Source organism: Sinocyclocheilus anshuiensis, unplaced genomic scaffold, assembly GCF_001515605.1.
Source record: "Sinocyclocheilus anshuiensis isolate Anshui unplaced genomic scaffold, SAMN03320099.WGS_v1.1 scaffold2060, whole genome shotgun sequence".
Classification (NCBI taxonomy): Eukaryota; Metazoa; Chordata; class Actinopteri; order Cypriniformes; family Cyprinidae; genus Sinocyclocheilus; species Sinocyclocheilus anshuiensis.
Window position 1 is genome coordinate 256685 of NW_015551163.1, and position 19969 is coordinate 276653.

The 19969-nt window shown below is 43.4% G+C and overlaps 1 protein-coding gene across 1 annotated transcript; it reads right to left on the reverse strand.

Annotated features, from left to right (window-relative positions):
* Positions 1–14449: 14449 nt before the first annotated feature.
* LOC107663343 (tripartite motif-containing protein 16-like) lies at positions 14450–18262 on the reverse strand. Its single transcript, XM_016453552.1, has 6 exons — positions 17642–18262; positions 17348–17443; positions 16905–17138; positions 16623–16782; positions 16431–16490; positions 14450–15452 (listed from the first exon to the last, which is right to left on the reverse strand). The coding sequence occupies exons 1-6, from the start codon at positions 18221–18223 to the stop codon at positions 14899–14901; spliced, it is 1686 nt and encodes a 561-aa protein (XP_016309038.1). The 5' UTR covers positions 18224–18262; the 3' UTR covers positions 14450–14898.
* Between the last annotated feature and the right edge of the window lie 1707 nt (positions 18263–19969).

Sequence of the window (19969 nt, forward strand, 5' to 3'; positions counted from 1 at the left end):
CGTAGCCCGTCCAATTTAGAGCTAAATCGTGGCTACATATAGACCATGTCATGAAATGACACTTATATCTTTGTAGATATTATTGACACTGCGAACATGATGGGATATCAACCATCTCATGCGCTGCCTGGCCAAAAACTACAGTGAATCAGGTTTGACTATAAGTGGGCTACAGATAGCCGCTCGGACTACGAGCTAAATCGTGGCTACGCACAGGCTACGTATTGAACATGTCAAAGAAATGAAACCAAACACCCTGTAAACGCTGCTGACTTTGCTTACATGATGGAATATCATACATCTCAAGTTATTTTACCAAAAAACGACATGAAACCAAATTCAAGGTTATTTGGGCTAGAAGTGGGTTACACATAGCCGGACTATATCGCGTCTATACTTAACCGAGACGTTGAAATGATGGCTATTGTTTGCTGGGCAGGAACACACGTACACATTGACGATACCGGACCAACTAACCACTGAACAGAATACAAGTTGTATTCTGTTCAGTGGTTAGTTGGTCCGGTTATATTTTTCCGTTTGGTTATATTTATATAAGGGGAACATTAATGAGGATAATGAATGACACACCTGAACAACATGACACAATCAAGGGGAGGCAGAGGGGGGCAGGCAGAAACTAGGTCAATGGAACACGAGGGAACAAATTAAAACAAACACAAAAATCCATAACTGTGACAGTTCGCCCCCCTCGCGGAAGGCGCGTCCTCGCGCTGTGGAGACAAAGGGAGAGACGGAGGAGGGCTTAGGAGTGGATGTGGGATGGTGACAGGGGAAAGCAAAGGGCTGGCAGGCAGACGAGACAGGTGGAGGTTCCGGCGGAGGACAGACTCCCCGGAGGAGGACGACAAACAGAGTCCATGGTGGTGATGACGGAGGGAGGAGCCAGGGTGACAACAGAAGGGAACCGGAGCAGGAAGAGGAGCCAGGTGAGACCCAGGCCACAGCCATGATAGCGGCCCACGGTGGAGCCGACGGAGGGAGGAGCCATGGTGGAGGAAGGGCTGACAACTCCAGGGGGCCGACCGGCGGCGGCGGAGCAGGTGGAGGAGGAGCCCGAGGTGGAGACGGAGAGCCGATGAGCCAGGGCGACACCGAGGATCCGGAGGGCCAAGGCGGAGCAGATGGCACCGGCGGGGATCCGGAAGGCCGCGGTGGAGCTGGAGCGACAGAGGATTGAGGTGGAGCCGGAGGGAAGGAGGAGCCTGACAGAGCCTGAGGGACGGAGGTACGTGGCGGAGCCAGAGGAGTGGAGTCCTGAGGCGGCGGATGGTCGACGACAGACCAAGGCGGAGCCGGAGGGACGAGGGGGCCCGGCGGAGCTGGTGGACTGATGGGCCACGGTGGAGAGGAGGAAGCTAGGAGCCATGGTGGAGCCGCTGTGTCGAGGAGTCGAGGCGGAGTCCGGGACTCAGAAGCTGGAGGCGGAGACAAAGGACCCTCCAGCCACGACACCCGGCAGACCCGCGGCAAATCCAGCGCACAGATGTTGGGCTGAGAGTTAGCAGAGGGACTGACAGGTGACAGCGGTGTCGGCACAGCAGGGAGATGGTGGGATGGGCTCTGGGTCTGGAGTGGTACTGGTGAGATGCTCCTCGGTGAGGCTGATGGTGATTGGTGATTTGTTGCTCACCAGCACCCACTCCACAAAAGCGGCGAATGAGTCCCGAGGTCCACCCCCGGACAACCGCGCTCTGCACTCCTCGTTGAGGCTCGTCAGGAAGAACGTGCAGAGGCTGCTGTCCGGGACTTTGCTGTAAATACAAAGTCTTTAATAAACCACAAAAGGGGTAATCCACAGGGAGAAAGGTAGGAACACACGTACACATTGACGATACTGGACCAACTAACCACTGAACAGAATACAATTTATAAGGGGAACGTTAATGAGGATAATGAATGACACACTTGAACAACATGACACAATCAAGGGGAGGCAGAAAATAGGTCAATGGAACATGAGGGAACAAATGAAAACGAACACAAAAATCCATAACTGTGACAAAAACAATAGAATATAGCAATGGAAAAGATAACGTGCTTAAGTAATGATTGTTTTGTTCAGATACTGTAATAAACTCTGTAAAATTACAAAAGCATACGTGGGAAGGGCATTTCAAGTTGAGTAGTCCTTCTTTCTTAATCTTTTTATTGAACTTTTATAATATTAACATGATAAAGGTACAGGTGAATAGAAAAAAAGTCCCACTTCATAAGTACTAATTTTAAACACAAAATAAACATAAAACTTGTAATCAATTACATGCAAAAAAATGACACATACATTAATTGTATATTTCATTAACAAACGTTTAAAATAATCAAAAATCCATGCATCACTGCAACTTATGAATAAAATCTGTGAATGCCATTGATTATAATTCTGTTATTAATGTTTAAACATCACAGAAATGTCAAAAACAATGAAATGAAAATGTGGTGTGCTTCACATAGGCCTACACGCACATTAGAGGAGGTGGGGCCTCATTTATAAAATGTTGTGTATAAACCGTCCTAAATTTGTTCTAAGATCATTTCTCAAAAGTGCGTAAGTGCGATTCAGAGAAAACGAACGTGCGTGCGTACGCCTGTCTTCCAGATGTGACATTATAAATCGCAAATGATCTTGAAATTGTGCGCAGCTGACTGGTGTCAGATCTCCGCCTTGTAAACGCCCCCTAATTAATATCATTACCATATAAAAGAGCACACGCCAATATCCAAATTTCTATGCTTGAGAATGACGAGCACAAAGAGAAAAAAAACTTTACTGAGTCTGAAACATAGACTGTATAAAAACATGGACGTAGTGTCCGTGACGTCACCCGTAGTTTTCTGAAGAGCGTTTTTGCAGCTCAAAGTGGGCGGAGCGGGCCGTCGCCATCTTGGTAGCACGTCACCGCGCATCACTCCCGAATAATCGAAAATGGACCTGGTTGCTGAAGCCACGCCCACCTAGCTCGACGGCAGTCCACCTGTCACTCAAGTTGAAGGCTTAATATAATTTAAACGGATGAGTTATAAAAAAGTTCACCCCTCTCACAGTTGTCATGAAGGACAAAATTTGCTATATAGACCATAACCTGTATAGATATAACCTGGCTGTAAACGTTTTTTTCTGTTGTAACGCCCGTTTCACACCGCACGCGTAAGCAGAGCAGACGCAGCAGTGCTGCGATAGTTTCGACGCCGAGTCTATTTTTGCTGCCCCGCTTAAGCTGAATTAAAGCCACAGTGCATTTTTCTTGATCAAATTTGACCTGATTAACATGAAAAATGACACATTTCACTGTAAAATCATGTGAGGTGTTTCGTGTTTCACAATCACGGGGTAAAAGGCACACAGTATTGATAAATACTTTAGCTAAAATATTTTTTTATTCTAATGTCTAAGTTAATACTTGTTCAAAACAATCACTTTAGCAACGTTTGTACTAGGCTATTTTCTGCTTATTTTGATAAATAATGTTCAATAAATATACTGTCATTAAAATGTTAATATAAAAATATATTTTAAAATACAGAAACAAAATAAAAAGTAAAGATTCTGAAAGCATTGAAGGAGATCCCATAATAAGATAGATTTACAGTCGTAACAACAAATTATATTTTATTATATGATATGATTAATATCATGTTTTTAAATATGATGGTTTCATTATAAACATGGTGATTACCTCTAAGGTGGACACCCAACATAATAGTCTATATATGATATTTACCATCTGAATCTAACCACGTGTCATGTCAACAATTGGAAAAGTCAGCCATCTATTAATTATCATGTTAATTATTGTGCCTTTCGCCCCAACAGCAGGGGCGCTTTTACCCCAAATACCATACTTTTACATATTCTTCTAGTTATTGAAAAACTGTTGCTTTAATTATCTTAAACCAAACTGATAATCATTAAGAAGACCTTTGTCTCAAAATATATTCAATAATTTTAGCGATTCTCATTTGCTACTTAAATCTACAACATAAAAATAAATAAATAATATATATATATATATTAAGAGTTAGCACAGAATCAACTAACGTTACACGAAAACACATCACTGCCAGGAGTTATTGCCCAAACTTAAAAGGCCTGTTAAATTATTAAAATTAGAGGCATTTATTAACTTTGTCACTTCCGTGTTGCCTTCACGAGAGCGAGTGGGAGGTTGCCGCTTGGTCTGAAATTGAGGTCCCTGCTGGCAGAGGTAGAGGTTCGTGCTGGGACGCTTTTTATCTAACAATGTGTAATTATTCTGTGGACAAACAATGTGTGTGTGGTTATATTTTTTATATTGACTATTATCAAAAATACTACTTCTAGAAACAACAGAAATAATAATAATAATAATAATAATAATAATAATAATAATAATAATAGTATCTTATAAAAAGTGAGCCATCCTACATTTAAAATCACTTGCTATGACAACTAATAAAATGTTTATCACGAAATTCTTGCAAAACTTTAAAAAACATTATTGAAAGAAAAATTGGGCGTTTCATATCATAATAAAATTAATTACATGATTATGGTCTCCAGTCTGAAAAAACCTGCATGTAATTTGGCATTTCTTTATATTTACACAGTTTACTAATGCTGCTCAAGCGCAGATAATTAACATGGCCAATCCATCATCAGTAATTACACCATCTATCCAACCAGCACAAGAGAGAACCCCTATAAATAATCAAAGCAGTCTTACCTTCACTATCTCTAGTCTTTCAGCATTCGGTTCGCTCCTTTTGCCAATTTACCACAGACCCAATTTCCCGTCCAACGAAGAGACCTATACTGGGTATTTTTCGGATCCTCCGCCGCAATTTGCCGGCCCCAGGATCACTGCTTCTCAGCCAGACACCACCGCCGAGCACCAGGCTTCATCGCGGCCGCAGCTCTGCTCGACCAGCCACATGCTCTCCACGATGCCGAGGCTTAACCTCGCCTCCACGGGCGAGATTTCCAACTTCTCCGGCATCCTTGTATCATTCGGCCGTGCCAACAATTCATCCGATCGGGAAGTGGACCGTATTTAAGCCTGATGCAAACGCTGATTAATTCCGATGCTCCGTTCTCGTGGAGGGTAAACAAAGCGGATCTGAATGATCTATTCGTCACCCTGAAATCAGTCTACCTCACTCCTAAATTCACTCCAGCAGGCGGCCAATATTTCGAGCAAGCTTGCAAGGCCCTGAACTCGCCTCGCTCAACACCACCATCGTCCCGCAGAAGACCCGGCTCTCCTTGAAGGTTGGGTCGCAGCAGCAGGCCTCCAACGAGCCTGGGCCGCGTCCCAGTTCTCACCGCAGCAAAGCCTCGATCGCTTCTCGCCTCGGCTCAACCTTTCCCCGCGGCTCTTCCGGCCGCCTCCAGCTTTCATAGCAGACGCTAGCGCGAGGCTGCCTCCGCTGGCGGCGCAGGCCGTGTCGCAAATTAACTGATTTTTAGGTGAAGTCGCTAAAAGCAGGTTTCGTGGCTAAAAGTTTGTTAAACGACGTTATGGCATAAATGGATGTCGATACCATTTTTGTAACCATTACACAAACTGCGTAGAATACACAGTGAAATTACTCAAATTCAGTATTTTCACTAGCATTTTACTCCGATAGACAGATAGATAAGATGAAAAAGATCAATTTTCGATCAAATATATTCAACAGGGTACCTAAATGACTAACAATTATAGGTACAAACTAACAACTAAGGTGTATTATAAGAACTATTATTATTATTATTATTGAACAAGCGCAACTAGCAAATGGCACCTCTCTCCAAGTCTCTACCAGTTAATGCGCGCCCGCTCCCGCAGGAGCCCGTATCTTTACTTCCCATTGCTGCAGCAGTACCCGCTTCCGCAGAAGCCACATTCTCTTTTCAGATAAAAGGACAGCAATTGTGAGTAAATTTTCTGTCGTCTTTATTGTATTAAGACTGTATTATGAACAGTGTGCAAAGTTAATATCTTTATCAACAGCGTGAAAGTGAATAGCACATCACTGCACAATTAATGTGAAAGTGAAAGTGACGTGACATAGTATGGTGACCCATACTTGGAATTAGTGCTCTGCATTTAACCCATCCAAAGTGCACACACACAGCAGTGAACACACACAGCAGTGAACACACACCCGGAGCAGTGGGCAGCCATTTATGCTGTGCCTTGCTCAAGGGCACCTCAGTCGTGGTTCTGAAGGTGGAAGAGAACGCTGTACATTCACTCCCCCCACCTACAATCCCTGCCGGTACGAGACTCGAACCCGCAACCTTTGGGTTACGAGTCCGACTCTCTAACCATTAGGCCACGGCTTCCCCCTTTTATACGTTACAGGTATAAATATAGATGTCTATTGGTACAATATGCCTCAATGTCACAAACCCTTCCACTTTCCCGCGGCCTACAGCTACAGCAGCTGATGCAAGCGTGGAGCTGCTTCCAATTGCAACACAGGCCCTCACATCTCAGTCTTTTCCTCTTGTTACTTCTAACCTCTTCCTTTTCAGTGGCCTCCAGCTCGAATAGCAGTCGCTAGTGTGAGCACGCCTCCGCTAGTGGCGCAGACCCATTCACAGCCCTTTCCTTACCCCACTCCCAACCCCCTCCCCTATCCATGGCCCGCAGCCCCACCGTCCAACTCTAGCGTGAGCATGCCTCCGCTAATGGCGCAGGCCCAGACGCCCGCCACTCCCCCTCTTTCTTCCGCTCCCCGAGCCGTCCCAAGCGTGAGCATGCCTCTGCTGGTGGCGCAAACCCAATGGTGCAGGCCCTGACACCCGCCATTTCCCCCCTTTTCTTCCGCTCCTGCTCCTGGAGCTGACCCAAGTGCGAGGCTGCCTCCGCTGACAATCGTGGCCCCTGCTCCTCTACCTCACCGCTCTACTTCATTTAAAAAAAACAAAAAAAAACAAAACAAAAAGGCCTTCAAGAGCTACATTCGGTCAGACTGCTCCCATTTCAAAGAAGCTCACCGAACCCTCATTAGCTGACCCCTTTAACGCCAGTCCATCCCTGTTCACTCGAACTCCAGACCCACCAGAGCCATCCCTTTTACCACCATCAATTCCACCCATAGCGGCTCATCTCCACTTCAACCACCCCAGCAACATCCTGCTGCCGCAGGAGCCTATCCGTATTTCCCCACTGCCGCAGCAGTGTCTGCTCCCGCAGGAGCCTTATCTGTATTTCCCCACTGCCGCAGCAGTGTCTGCTCCCGCAGGAGCCTTTATCTGTATTACTCCACTGCCGCAGCAGTGTCTGCTCCCGCAGGAGCCTTATCTATATTTCCCCACTGCCGCGGCACTGTCTGCTCCCGCAGGAGCCTTATCTGTATTTCCCCACTGCCACAGCAGTGTCTGCCACCGCAGGAGTCTTTATCTGTATTACTCCACTGCCGCAGCAGTGACTGCTCCCGCAGGAGCCTTTATCCGTATTTCCTCTCTGCCGCAGCAATGACTGCTCCCGCAGGAGCCTTTATCTGTATTACTGCACTGCCGCAGCAGTGTCTGCTCCCGCAGGAGCCTTATCTATATTTCCCCACTGCCGCAGCAGTGTCTGCTCCCGCAGGAGCCTTATCTGTATTTCCCCACTGCCACAGCAGTGTCTGCCACCGCAGGAGTCTTTAACTGTATTACTCCACTGCCGCAGCAGTGACTGCTCCCGCAGGAGCCTTTATCCGTATTTCCTCTCTGCCGCAGCAGTGACTGCTCCCGCAGGAACCTTTATCTGTATTTCCCCACTGCCGCAGCAGTGTCTGCCACCACAGGAGCCTTATCTGTATTTCCCCACTGCCACAGCAGTGTCTGCTCCCGCAGGAGTCTTTATCTGTATTACTCCACTGCCGCAGCAGTGACTGCTCCCACAGGAGCCTTTATCTGTATTACTCCACTGCCGCAGCAGTGACTGCTCCCGCAGGAGCCTTTATCTGTATTTCCCCACTGCCACAGCAGTGTCTGCTCCCGCAGGAGTCTTTATCTGTATTACTCCACTGCCACAGCAGTGACTACTCCCGCAGGAGCCTTTATCCGTATTTCCTCTCTGCCGCAGCAGTGACTGCTCCCGCAGGAACCTTTATCTGCATTTCCCCACTGCCGCAGCAGTGTCTGCTCCCGCAGGAGCCTTATCTGTATTTTCCCACTGCCGCAGCAGTGACTGCTCCCGCAGGAGCCGTATCTGTATTTTCCCACTGCCGCAGCAGTGACTGCTCCCGCAGGAGCCGTATCTGTATTTTCCCACTGCCGCAGCAGTGACTGCTCCCGCAGGAGCCTTTATCTGCATTTCCCCACTGCCGCAGCAGTGTCTGCTCCCGCAGGAGCCTTTTTCTGTATTTTACACTGCCGCTGCAGTGCTCGCTTCCGCAAAAGCCATTTTCTCTTTTCAGATGCCGTAGCAGTTCCCACTCCCACAGGAGTTTTCTTTTCAGATGCCGCAGCAGCGCCCGCTTCCGCAGAAGCCACTTTCTCTTTTCAAATGCCGTAGCAGTTCCAACTCCCACAGGAGTTTTCTTTTCAGATGCCACAGCAGCACCCGCTTCTGCAGAAGCCGCTAGTTCTCTCTTCTAAAGCCTCAGCAGTGCCGCTACTACAAGGGACGTCCAGCACCCCACCAATCTTAAGCTTTGCAAATTTTGGGGGGTTATCAACGCTCCTCTCTGGCTGCTGTCCCGTACTAATTGCATCTTTGGGTGAGCGCTCCGGGTCTGGGCTAAAAACCGAGCTCGGACCCCTCTCCCCGGACAGGGGGAGTACCCTAGGCTCGAGAGTAATTGTCGAGCTCGGAGCCCTCTCCCCGGACAGCATGCCAAAAACGCATTACCTTTACTCAGTTCATTATATGTAAGTGTGAACTCGTGAACTATATTTCTTTCAGTATTATCTTTGGGGGAGCGCTCTGGGTCCGGGCTAAAAACTGAGTAGTGATTACCGAGCTCGGAGCCCTCTCCCCAGACAGCACGCCAAATACGCATAACCTTTACTCAGTTTATTATATGTGTATAAGTGTGAACTCGTGAAACAAGTGCTTTCTTTGTTTTGGTTTAAGAGATTAACTCGGCAACACCGACTCCTCATCTCCGCAGTAGTGAAGCACCTGTGTGCATGTTTCACACAGATTACATAATCTGAGAATATTTGTTTTCCATTTGAATTGGTTCATTTGAAAGTAGACATTTCACTCTCTATAGATATATTTTTCATACATGGAGTTTCGAAGTTTCTCGCTCAAGTTCACATGACCGAGACGGCAGAAAGCGCATCCTGTTTGCTTTAATTATTTTACAGAAGCGCAACGTTTCGTTGTTATTCTGAGTGCACACAAATAAACGAGTTTTTACAGATTCGAAAGATGTATTATTTTTTTCTGTATGACCAAAAATTACGGAGTATTTTAAGAGCAAGTGAGCACCGGTGCCTCCATCTGTCCTGCAGCGAGCGTGCTGCTGTTCAGCTACCACACAGACACTTGAATATAGCGCACATTTCTCTAGGTTAACATTAGATTGAGCGGATTTGTAAAGTTACTAAAGTTACTATGTCCTGCCGGATGTACTGTATTACCATAGATCAGCGATCTGCGTGATTTTGCCAATGTGGATTTTTTTTTTCTGCGACTAAGTGACTACAAAATTTTGGTCAACCAAGCCTCTTCTGGTCAACTAACGATTAGTTGACTATTAGGGGGCAGCCCTAATATATAGTGTATTTTATACAAATATAACTGATGTAAATGACAAAAACAAAGTTTAAGGCTGATGTCTTTCAAAAACTCCCGTTAATAAAAAAATCTGACTACACTGCATTAATCTCTTACACTGCATCTTTATTTTTTATGATGAATTCGGTGCGTGCACGTACACCGCTTTTATTATTATTGCAGTTTAGATGTTCAAATAAAAGGAAAAGTGCGTACGGCTGCTCAGACCCTGACGTGGCCGTAAGTACTTTTCCACGTCAAAGACCGTTTTTATAAATATGAAATGACGTGGAGACTACATGGAGTTCAGTCCTTTTGTTATTATGAACAACATCATTACATCCAAAATGACACTCATCACCCTGTCCCTTGCTGCTGATGCTCTTATATGACATACATGACTTTAATCATAAAACAAAACAAACAAAAAAAACACCAGAGGTTTTAACATTTAGATTTTATTGCGCAAAGTACCAGTAATGTTAGACACACTGAATGGGGTGTCCAAAGTCCGGCCCGGGGATGAATTTCGAACGGCCCGCAGCTTGTCTATTAAAATATATTATACGTCACAGTGGCCCGCCATGCATCATTTACAAATCATGCAGTTTCACAATATCTAGTACTAGTTATATTTATGCATTTGATAGACACTTTTGCACAAAGTGACTTGCTTTGCATTCAAGGTATACATTTTACAAACAGGACCTTTGTGTTGCTAGGACATGCTGTACTGTAAAGTGTTCTTTGTATTCATTTTCTCTCAGTGTGATATAGATTTACATTTAGTCATTTAGCAGACGCTTTTATCCAAAGCAACAAGCTATTTTTTTTATAAAAAAGAAGATAAATAAAGTAGAATTAAAATAGAATAGAAAGATAGATAGATATACAAATAAGTTGAATATATCTATATTCTAATATAGTATAATATATAATATTGTCTATTAAATAATGTGACCCTGGACCACAAAACCAGTCATAAGGGTACATTTTTTCGAAATTGAGATTATACATAATCTGAAAGCTGAATAAATAAGCTTTCCATTGATGTATGTGTTTGTTAGGACAATATTTGGCTATACCCCAGCGACTTTAGACTGGTTTTGTGGTCCAGGGTCACATATATAATATTGTCTATAATATAACTCCGCTGTAAAGTTATATTACAAGCCCGGGGGCGAGGGCCTAATTAGGCCTGAGTAAGGAGGAGGGTGGTCATCCCGCCGAGGTGACCAGAACTGGGTAACCAGGGAAATTAGGCAAGAAACCAATGGACCCACGACAAATCGCAAAAGGCAACAATGCTACCGCATACGGTGGAGCTGATGCGCCGGCATTGGGGCCCCAGGGTGCCGGTGGAAAGTGGATTACTGGCCGAAACCGAAGAGTTCAAATCGGAAGTAAGATAATTACACCGAAAACAGAAATTCGCCTTGCTGCTTGGAATGTTCGGACCGGCCACCGTGTTGGTCAAAAGGAGATCATCACCAAAGAGCTGCTGACGTGCAAGATCTTGATCGTGGCATTATTTGAACTTAGACTTATCGGATCCGGAACAACAACTGTCTACGAACCCAGTTCATATGAAAAAATGATGCTGTTTTACTCTGGAGGGGAGAAAAGAGAGGCTGGGGTCGGCTTTCTGGTGGATGACCGGGCAACAAGAAGTGTATTGGCCTTCCAGCCGATATCAAACCGCCTTGCTGTACTAACTGTTCATGGCACCATTCAAGTACACCTTTTAGCCGTTTACGCTCCAACAGAAACAAGCCCAGATGAGGTCAAAGACGACTTCTATGACCAATTGCAAAGCACGTTGGACTTGATCCCGAGGACTGAGTTGACTATTCTTGCGGGTGACTTTAACGCGCACATCGGCACCAATCGGGACGGCTGGGAAGAGACAATGGGCAAGTTTGGTGTTGGCAAAATAAATGACAACGGATCGCCGCGACCAACAAGTTTGTCATTGGTAATAGTATCTTCCAACATCCCTGTAGCCATCAACTTATGTGGAGGAACCCAGCGGGCGATGACTCAGCCATCCTCGACGACTTCCTGATCAATTGCCGTTTCCGATCGTCACTCAACGATGTGCGTGCAATGAGGGGACCAGATTGCGGTTCTGACCATTACCTCGTCTGTGCTAAACTTCAACTGCGATTACAACGGGTCATGAAAAAGGCACCGTTACCACCCAAACCAAACTGGGCTTGCTTGAGCAACCCTGGAATCAAAGCCCAATTCCAGATCGCCCTTGTGAACAAATTTGCAGCGCTTGCGAATATGGATAATGTAGACGAGGAAGAAACTCGAATCGTTACAACCATCATCGATTGTGCCACTCCACTATGTCCACCTGCTTGCTGAAAAATGCAACCTTGGATTTCGGACGAGTGTCTGGATCTTGTCCAGGAACAAAAGAGGATGAAGCACATTGACTTTTAACTGTTATTGACAACTGAATCGCGAAGTCAGGCGAAGGACAAAATCCGAAAGAGAGGCCGACTGGAACATCGTAGCAGCCAAACTGGAGAATGCAGCATCCCGGAATGAGTATAGGGTCCTCTATCGGACCCTGAGGAGATTGAGCGGGCGAAGCAAGTCAACCAATGACAACATCAAGAAGGCGGATGGAACTTTTGTGAAGTCTGCAGATGAACCACTACAATGTTGGCGGGAGCATTTCCAACTCCTCCTTGATTGCGACCCACCTCGAGGCCCAGACGCTGCTTTTCCATACATCGACCCCCCTTCGACTCCCATGCTTGACAAAGAGCCATCAATTGATGAGATCAAGTTCGCTGTCCGATCGTTGAAGGACGGAAAAGCACCCGGATCAAGTGCCTTCTGAGGCGGTCAAAGCAGGTGGAGACGTTCTGATCAGCCGTCTCCACTCACTAATCCGACTCGTCTGGAAATCTGAGTGCATTCCATCAGCTTGGAAAAAGGCTATGATCGTTCCTATCTTCAAGAAGGGTGACAGTCATGAATGTAAGAACTATCGAGGGATCAGCCTGCTCTCCATTGTAGGTAATGGTAGGTGTAGGTGTCTATGAAAATAATCCAAACCCGCCTACAAAAGCATCAGGAGCAGATGAGCCAAGAAGAGCAAGCTGGGTCTCGTCCGCATCGCGGCTGCTGCGATCAGATCTTCTCCCTCCGCCAGCTGATGGAAGAGCGGATCCGATGTGCGAAGCGCTTGGTGGTCGTATTTATCGATTTTAAATCTGCATTCAACTGCGTCCACTGTCCGTCTCTGTGGACAGCGTTGGAGGTCGAACATGTGCCACCGAAAATTATCCACCTTCTCCAGCAGTCTTACAATGGCTCTACAAGCTGCTACAGATTCAAGAACGACACGTCTGAAGAATTCCCCATCCGAACTGGGGTCCGCCAAGGTGATGTCGCCTCCCCGATCTTGTTTAATGCAGTGATAGACTCAATCATGAGGAGAGCTTTTAAGGACAAGCAAGGAGTCAAATACGGCATTGATGATTACGCAACCGACCTGGCGTTTGCAGATGACAGCGCCATACTGGCTGACACGGATGCAGAGGCTAATGACACCTTAAATGACATCTCTAGATTTGCTGATCCATTCAGCCTGAAGATCAACATTGATAAAACCAAGGTGCTCACCACTGATGGATCGCAGGCAAACATTTTCCTTGAGGGGATTAAAATCGAACGTGCAAAATTTCAAGTACTTAGGATCTATGGTTCAGGAGAAAAAGATTGCAGCAGTTGCAGAAGTTCAGTGCCGAATCGGCCAAGCAGCAGCAGTGTTTGCATCGCTTAAGTGGTGCTTGTGGAAGAAGGCCAATATCACGATTGCGACCAAGATGCGTCTTTTCCGGTCCCTAATCATTCCGATCCTACTATATGGATCAGAGACTTGGACCCATCTGAGGATAGAAATCAACAAACTGGAGACCTTTCAAATGCAATGCCTCAGGCAAATCTTGGGCGTATCCCGGCTTGACCGTCTCCAGAATGAAACTGTACGTCAACAATACGGCAACCAGTCCACAATTGAAGAGGCGATACGGAAAAGACGCTTACAGTGGTTTGGGCACGTGTGTCGAATGGACATTGCTCGACTGCCATGCAAACTACTTTGGCACCAACGACCACCAATGTGGAAAGTACACTGCCATGCGCCGAAGAAGACCTGGGTGAAACAAATAGAAGACAGCCTTAAGAATCGTCGTCTCACACTCGTAGACGCCAAGACCCTATCCACCGATCGATTAGCATGGGGTCAAGTTGTGGAAGTCGCTGGGAGGCCGTCAGCACCTACAGCAGCGTATGAGCTAAGAAGTCGTCTTCGGCACAGCGCCAGCTAAGAAAAAAAAAAATATATATATATATTTATATATTATATGTACAGTATCTCACAGAAGTGAGTACACCCCTCACATTTTTGTAAATACTTTATATCTTTTCATGTGACAACACTGAAGAAATGACACTTTGCTACAATGTAAAGTAGTGAGTGTACAGCTTGTATAACAGTGTAAATTTGCTGTCCCTTCAAAACATTCAAAAACAATGGACTTGTGATAAGGCTCCTGAAATAATCAGGTTTTCACTTCAAGTTTTCATTTAGTGATGAGTGAATTTTTGCTATAAAAAGAGCAGGAGAAATAACATGCAAGTGTCTCAGAGCCGGCAAAAGCTGTGAAAAGAGTGACACTTTATCTCACAGATTGAGGGTTTAAGGTTCTGTAGTGCTCAGGGTTTGTATGTAGGCCAGTGCTTAAAAATTGAGACTGACCTTGCAGATCCTCATTCTCACTCAATAAAAGTAATGTTACAAATAATTTTTAATTCAAGTTTAAATTCCATTAAGTAAAATGGTGTGCACTCCCTCTGTTTTAATAATGATAATTAGAGGTCATTTGTTTATGCAAGGGATTTCTAGAAATTGCTGGAATCAAGAGAATAAGATTATGACAGCCACAAATGGATATGATGTGATGTTATTTAACACAGTTCATTTAAATGCAGTTATTTCCATTTAAAAGACTATTTCATATGTAACAAATAATAAGCATCATTGCAAGTGATCAATCAAATCAGTGAATAAATAAATTAATATTGCATTGATAATATTTGAGGTAAACATAAGAATAAATGTCAAAATTCAAAACATGGCTATATCTTGAGAATAGAAAGTATGTACCATCTATATTGTGAGATCACAGAGTGTCGCTTTTGAAAAGAAAAACATTAGTCCTTTCAAATATTTGTTAGCCCAAAACCCAGCATAGAGAGGCTGAGTGAATGTGGTGTGGACTCTGTGAATGAGGGTCATTGTGTCAGAGACGCTGTAGAAGGACAGAGTTCCTGCACTGTGATCCACATACACTCCTATTCTAGAGGAGCTGGAGACTACAGGGAGTTCAGTTCTTCTGTTATTGTGCCAGAATGAGCAGCTGGAGTCAGAGCAGTACAAACACCAGGACTGATCATTACAACCAAACTCACACTCCTTTCCCCATCCCTTCCTGCTGATTCTCTTATATGACACTGATATACCCACCCAACCACTCCACTCGACCTCCCAGTAACAGCGTCCACACACACTCTCTCTACACAACACCTGAGGAAAACCATCAAATCTGTCTGGATGATCTGGATACAGCTGTTCTTCACGAGTGTATTCAATCACTCTGTTCTCTTCAGACAGTACCAGGTTTTTATTCACTGTATTTGGATCCAAAGTGAGCTGACGGCAATCTGATGAAGATAAAACACATTATCTGCATATCAAGTAATACATGGCTTTCAAACATAAAAAATAAAACACCAGAGGTTTATTACATTTAGGGTCACAAAATCTGCCTCACTGTTATCAACATTATAACATGTTGGTGTGTCTGTGAGTGTTTGGAGCTGACCAGCAGAAATTATAGTTAGTCAAATATTTTTGGATTGAAAAGGCAATTCACATTTCTATTTATTTTCCTTTTCTTTTTAGCAGCTCTATCACAAGCTGCCAAAGGTTAGTTTTAATTAACATGTCTCTGCCAAAACAGAACCTAGCAGTGAGTGATTAACAGAAGTGACCAGACATTCAACTAACCCAGTAATTAAACTGGTTATCGTGATTATTCCTGCTTTGGGTTAAAAAATTTGACTAAATTAACAGTATAAATGTATCTCGTGGCTGACGGCAATCTGATGAAGATAAAACACATTATCTGCATATCAAGTAATACATGGCTTTCAAACATAAAAAATAAAACACCAGAGGTTTATTACATTTAGGGTCACAAAATCTGCCTCACTGTTATCAACATTATAACATGTTGGTGTGTCTGTGAGTGTTTGGAGCTGACCAGCAGAAATTATAGTTAGTCAAATATTTTTGGATTGAAAAGGCAATTCACATTTCTATTTATTTTCCTTTTCTTTTTAGCAGCTCTATCACAAGCTGCCAAAGGTTAGTTTTAATTAACATGTCTCTGCCAAAACAGAACCTAGCAGTGAGTGATTAACAGAAGTGACCAGACATTCAACTAACCCAGTAATTAAACTGGTTATCGTGATTATTCCTGCTTTGGGTTAAAAAATTTGACTAAATTAACAGTATAAATGTATCTCGTGTAAATCAAGAGTGTTGTGTGGAGTTCAACACAGTTCAGTCTGATTGACAAAATGTAATAAGAATTAAAGTCTGTCTCTTTATGTACATGTACTCTAATAGAGACTTACATTTTAGGAATTCCTCACGGGTCTCGGGTTCAGAGATGGGAATGATGTTGATGTTTCTCACTATGGAAACCAACATACACTTTATAGTAAATATAGTCAAATAAAAATGTATTGCAATTATAAAAAAAAATTTATTTGCGTATGCATTCTTTCTACATGATATCATATTATGTCAGGAAATGTAAAGCTTACCTCTACCAGATAACATTTCTATCTCCTCTCTGCAGAAATGCTTCAGTTTCTCTCTCAGATGAGACACAGATTTTTCAACATCATCAAAAGATGGAATAGAACTAACAGTGATGCTGGGTGAGTTTGTAGATCCAGGAGGAACAGAGAGAGACTGGAAACTCTATATAGACACAAGAGAAACACCAGCTAAAGACACAGAAACATTTGATAGAAACACAATCTCTGTACAACATGCTCTTCCCTTCCTGAAGACCACTGTCCTGTTTGTCAGATCTCTGTTACCTGGAGGAAATGGATATGATTGTCTGTGTGTGAAAGTTGCTCCAGCTCAGCGTCTCTCCTCCTCAGATCTTCAATCTCCTGCTCCAGTTGCTCCAGTTGTCCTTCAGCTCGACTCACTGCAGCATTTTCCTGATCTCTGATCAGCTGTGTCACCTCAGAGCAGCTTCTCTCAATGGAGCGGATCAGCTCAGTAAAGATCCTCTCACTGTCCTCCACTGCTGCCTGTGCAGAGCGCTGTTAGGACACACAGAGAGAGAAGCATTAGAATCAGTCCATTCACTCAGCTCTTACTGCTACCTCACACAGCCTGTTCCCCACAGCGGGCTTCAGTGGACTGAAAGAGCTCCAGCACTGGCTCCTCACTGACTGGCTGGAGGAGTGTCCACACTGAGTCTGAAACAGCTCTTCAGCAGCCAGCACCTGTTCTTCTGCTCAGAACTCACCTTGTGAGACTCTACAGCCTCTCTCAGCTCCTCAAGCTCCTTCTGTCTTTCCTGGATTCTTAGCTGGTTTGTTCTCTGTGTCTCCTCCAGTTGTCTCTGTAGAGTATATAGTCAACATACATCGCATTAGTCCTTGTAGATAATGTCGCAAAGAACAGTTTCAAAAAAAGAGAAAATAAGTGGAGAAAATAAATTGTGTCTCTAGTAAGAACTGTTTTAAAAATTATCTTCAATTTTGTGCCTATTATGTGATTATCAAGAGACATTTATTATTCAGCATAACTGAGTTCATACCTGTTTCTCAGTCCTCTCTGCTGCAGCTGATACAGTGTTGTGGTCTTTGTGTTCATCTACCATACACATATAACAAATACACTGCTGATCAGTACGACAGAAAATCTCCAGCAGTTTATCATGTAGAGGGCAGATCATCTCCTGCAGTTGTCCATTGGCATCAGTCACCTTGTGTCGCTTTCCAGAGTGAAATTCTTCATGACGTTTAAAATGATTTTTACAGTAAGATTCCAGACACACCAGACAGGATTTGATGGCTTTATATTTTCTCCCAGTACAGAGGTCACACTCCACATCTCCAGATCCAGCGAAACATTGAGCAGGACGAGCAGCTTGGCGTTTTGCCTTCTTGAGTTTCTCCAGCACTTCAGCCAGTATGGTGTTTTTACCTAAAACAGGTCTTTGAGTGAAGGTCTGTCTGCACTGAGGGCAGCTGTAGACACTGTTTTGATCCCAGTAGCCTGTAATACAGCTCATACAGTAACTGTGTCCACAGGGAATGGTCACTGGATCCTTTAGTAGATCCAGACAAACTGAACAGCTGAACTCATTCTGAGCCAAAGAAACACTGGATTCAGCCATTTTACTGAACGCACTCACAGGTGGAGAGACATTCACAACAGTTCGGCAGCAGTCTTGTTTCGATTTCGCTGAACTGAAACATTTCCTGGTTCTGAAACGTGTGCAAAAAATGCGTCATAAAATAAACACGACCACTGGATGGCAGTCTTATTCAGAAACTCACTACAATAGGTAATGATATTGATATAATTCTATAATATATATTAAAATAAAAATCAGTTGTTTATACCGATTGTAACGCTCATCCTCTTCTTTTCCCACCGGATTATCAAGTATTTTAAGCCTTTTATGTTCTTCTTTGTGAATGACAGACCCTTTAAATGTGAGTTACATTTATGCATTTGGTAGACAGCCACAAATGGAAGTGATGTGATGTTATTTAACACAGTTAATTTAAATGCAGTTATTTCCATTTATAAGACAATTTCATACATAACAAGCATCATTGCAAGTGATCAATAAAATCAGTGAATAAATCAATTAATATTGTATTGATAATATTTGGAGTAAACATAAGAATAAATGTCAAAATTCTAAACATGGCTATGATATCTTGCAAATATCTCTCTGTAACAGGTATAGAAAGTATTATGTTAATATATGTAGAATTACACAAAAATGTTAAAATGTGTACCTGATATGCCTGTGTGTGTGTGTGTGTGTGTATCATATACAAGACATTGTTTTTCATGTATATTTTATGATTTTTGTATTTTTATCACGTTTGGTCACTTTTCTGTCCGATGTGAACTGGAAGCACATGCTAATTACATCGCACTTTACATTCGTCTTACAGAAACGAAAATGCGAATTCACCATATATACAGGTGCATCTCAATAAATTAGAATGTCGTGGAAAAGTTCATTTATTTCAGTAATTCAACTCAAATTAAAAAGGGCCACAACGCAGACTACACCGGTTACATCTCACTATATTATTTGTAGAAAGTTTATACCATCTATATTGTGAGACAACAGAGTGTCACTTTTGAAAAGAAAAACATTAGTCTTTTTAAATATTTGTTAGCCCAAAACCCAGCATAGAGAGGCTGAGTGAATGTGGTGTGGACTCTGTGAATGAGGGTGATTGTGTCAGAGACACTGTAGAAGGACAGAGTTCCTGCACTGTGATCCACATACACTCCTATTCTAGAGGAATCTGATGAAGATAAAACACATTATCTGCATATATCAAGTAGTACATGGCTTTCAAACATAAAAAAAATAAAACACCAGAGGTTTATTACATTTAGGTTCACAAAATCTGCCTCACTGTTATCAACATTATAACATGTTGGTGTGTCTGTGAGTGTTTGGAGTTGACCAGCAGAAATTATAGTTAGTCAAATATTTTTTAATTGAAAAGTAAATTCACATTTCTATTTATTTTCCTTTCTTTTTAGCAGCTCTATCACAAGCTGCCAAAGGTTAGTTTTAATTAACATGTCTCTGCCAAAACAGAACCTAGCAGTGAGTGATTAACAGAAGTGACCAGACATTCAACTAACCCAGTAATTAAACTGGTTATCGTGATTATTCCTGCTTTGGGTTAAAAAATTTGACTAAATTAACAGTATAAATGTATCTCGTGTAAATCAAGAGTGTTGTGTGGAGTTCAGCACAGTTCAGTCTGATTGACGAAATGTAATAAGAATTAAAGTCTGTCTCTTTATGTACATGTACTCTAATAGAGACTTACATTTGAGGAATTCCTCGCGGGTCTCAGGTTCAGAGATGGGAATGATG

Bases quoted from the DNA above. Each gene is read 5' to 3' on its own strand.
- LOC107663343 (XM_016453552.1), bottom strand. From the start codon at position 18,223: ATGGCTGAATCCAGTGTTTCTTTGGCTCAGAATGAGTTCAGCTGTTCA. The intron at 17,444-17,641 runs GTATGAACTCAG...TATACTCTACAG, and splicing joins CAGAGAGGACTGAGAAACAG to AGACAACTGGAGGAGACACA. The intron at 16,491-16,622 runs GTAAGCTTTACA...TGGTTTCCATAG, and splicing joins AGAAATGTTATCTGGTAGAG to TGAGAAACATCAACATCATT.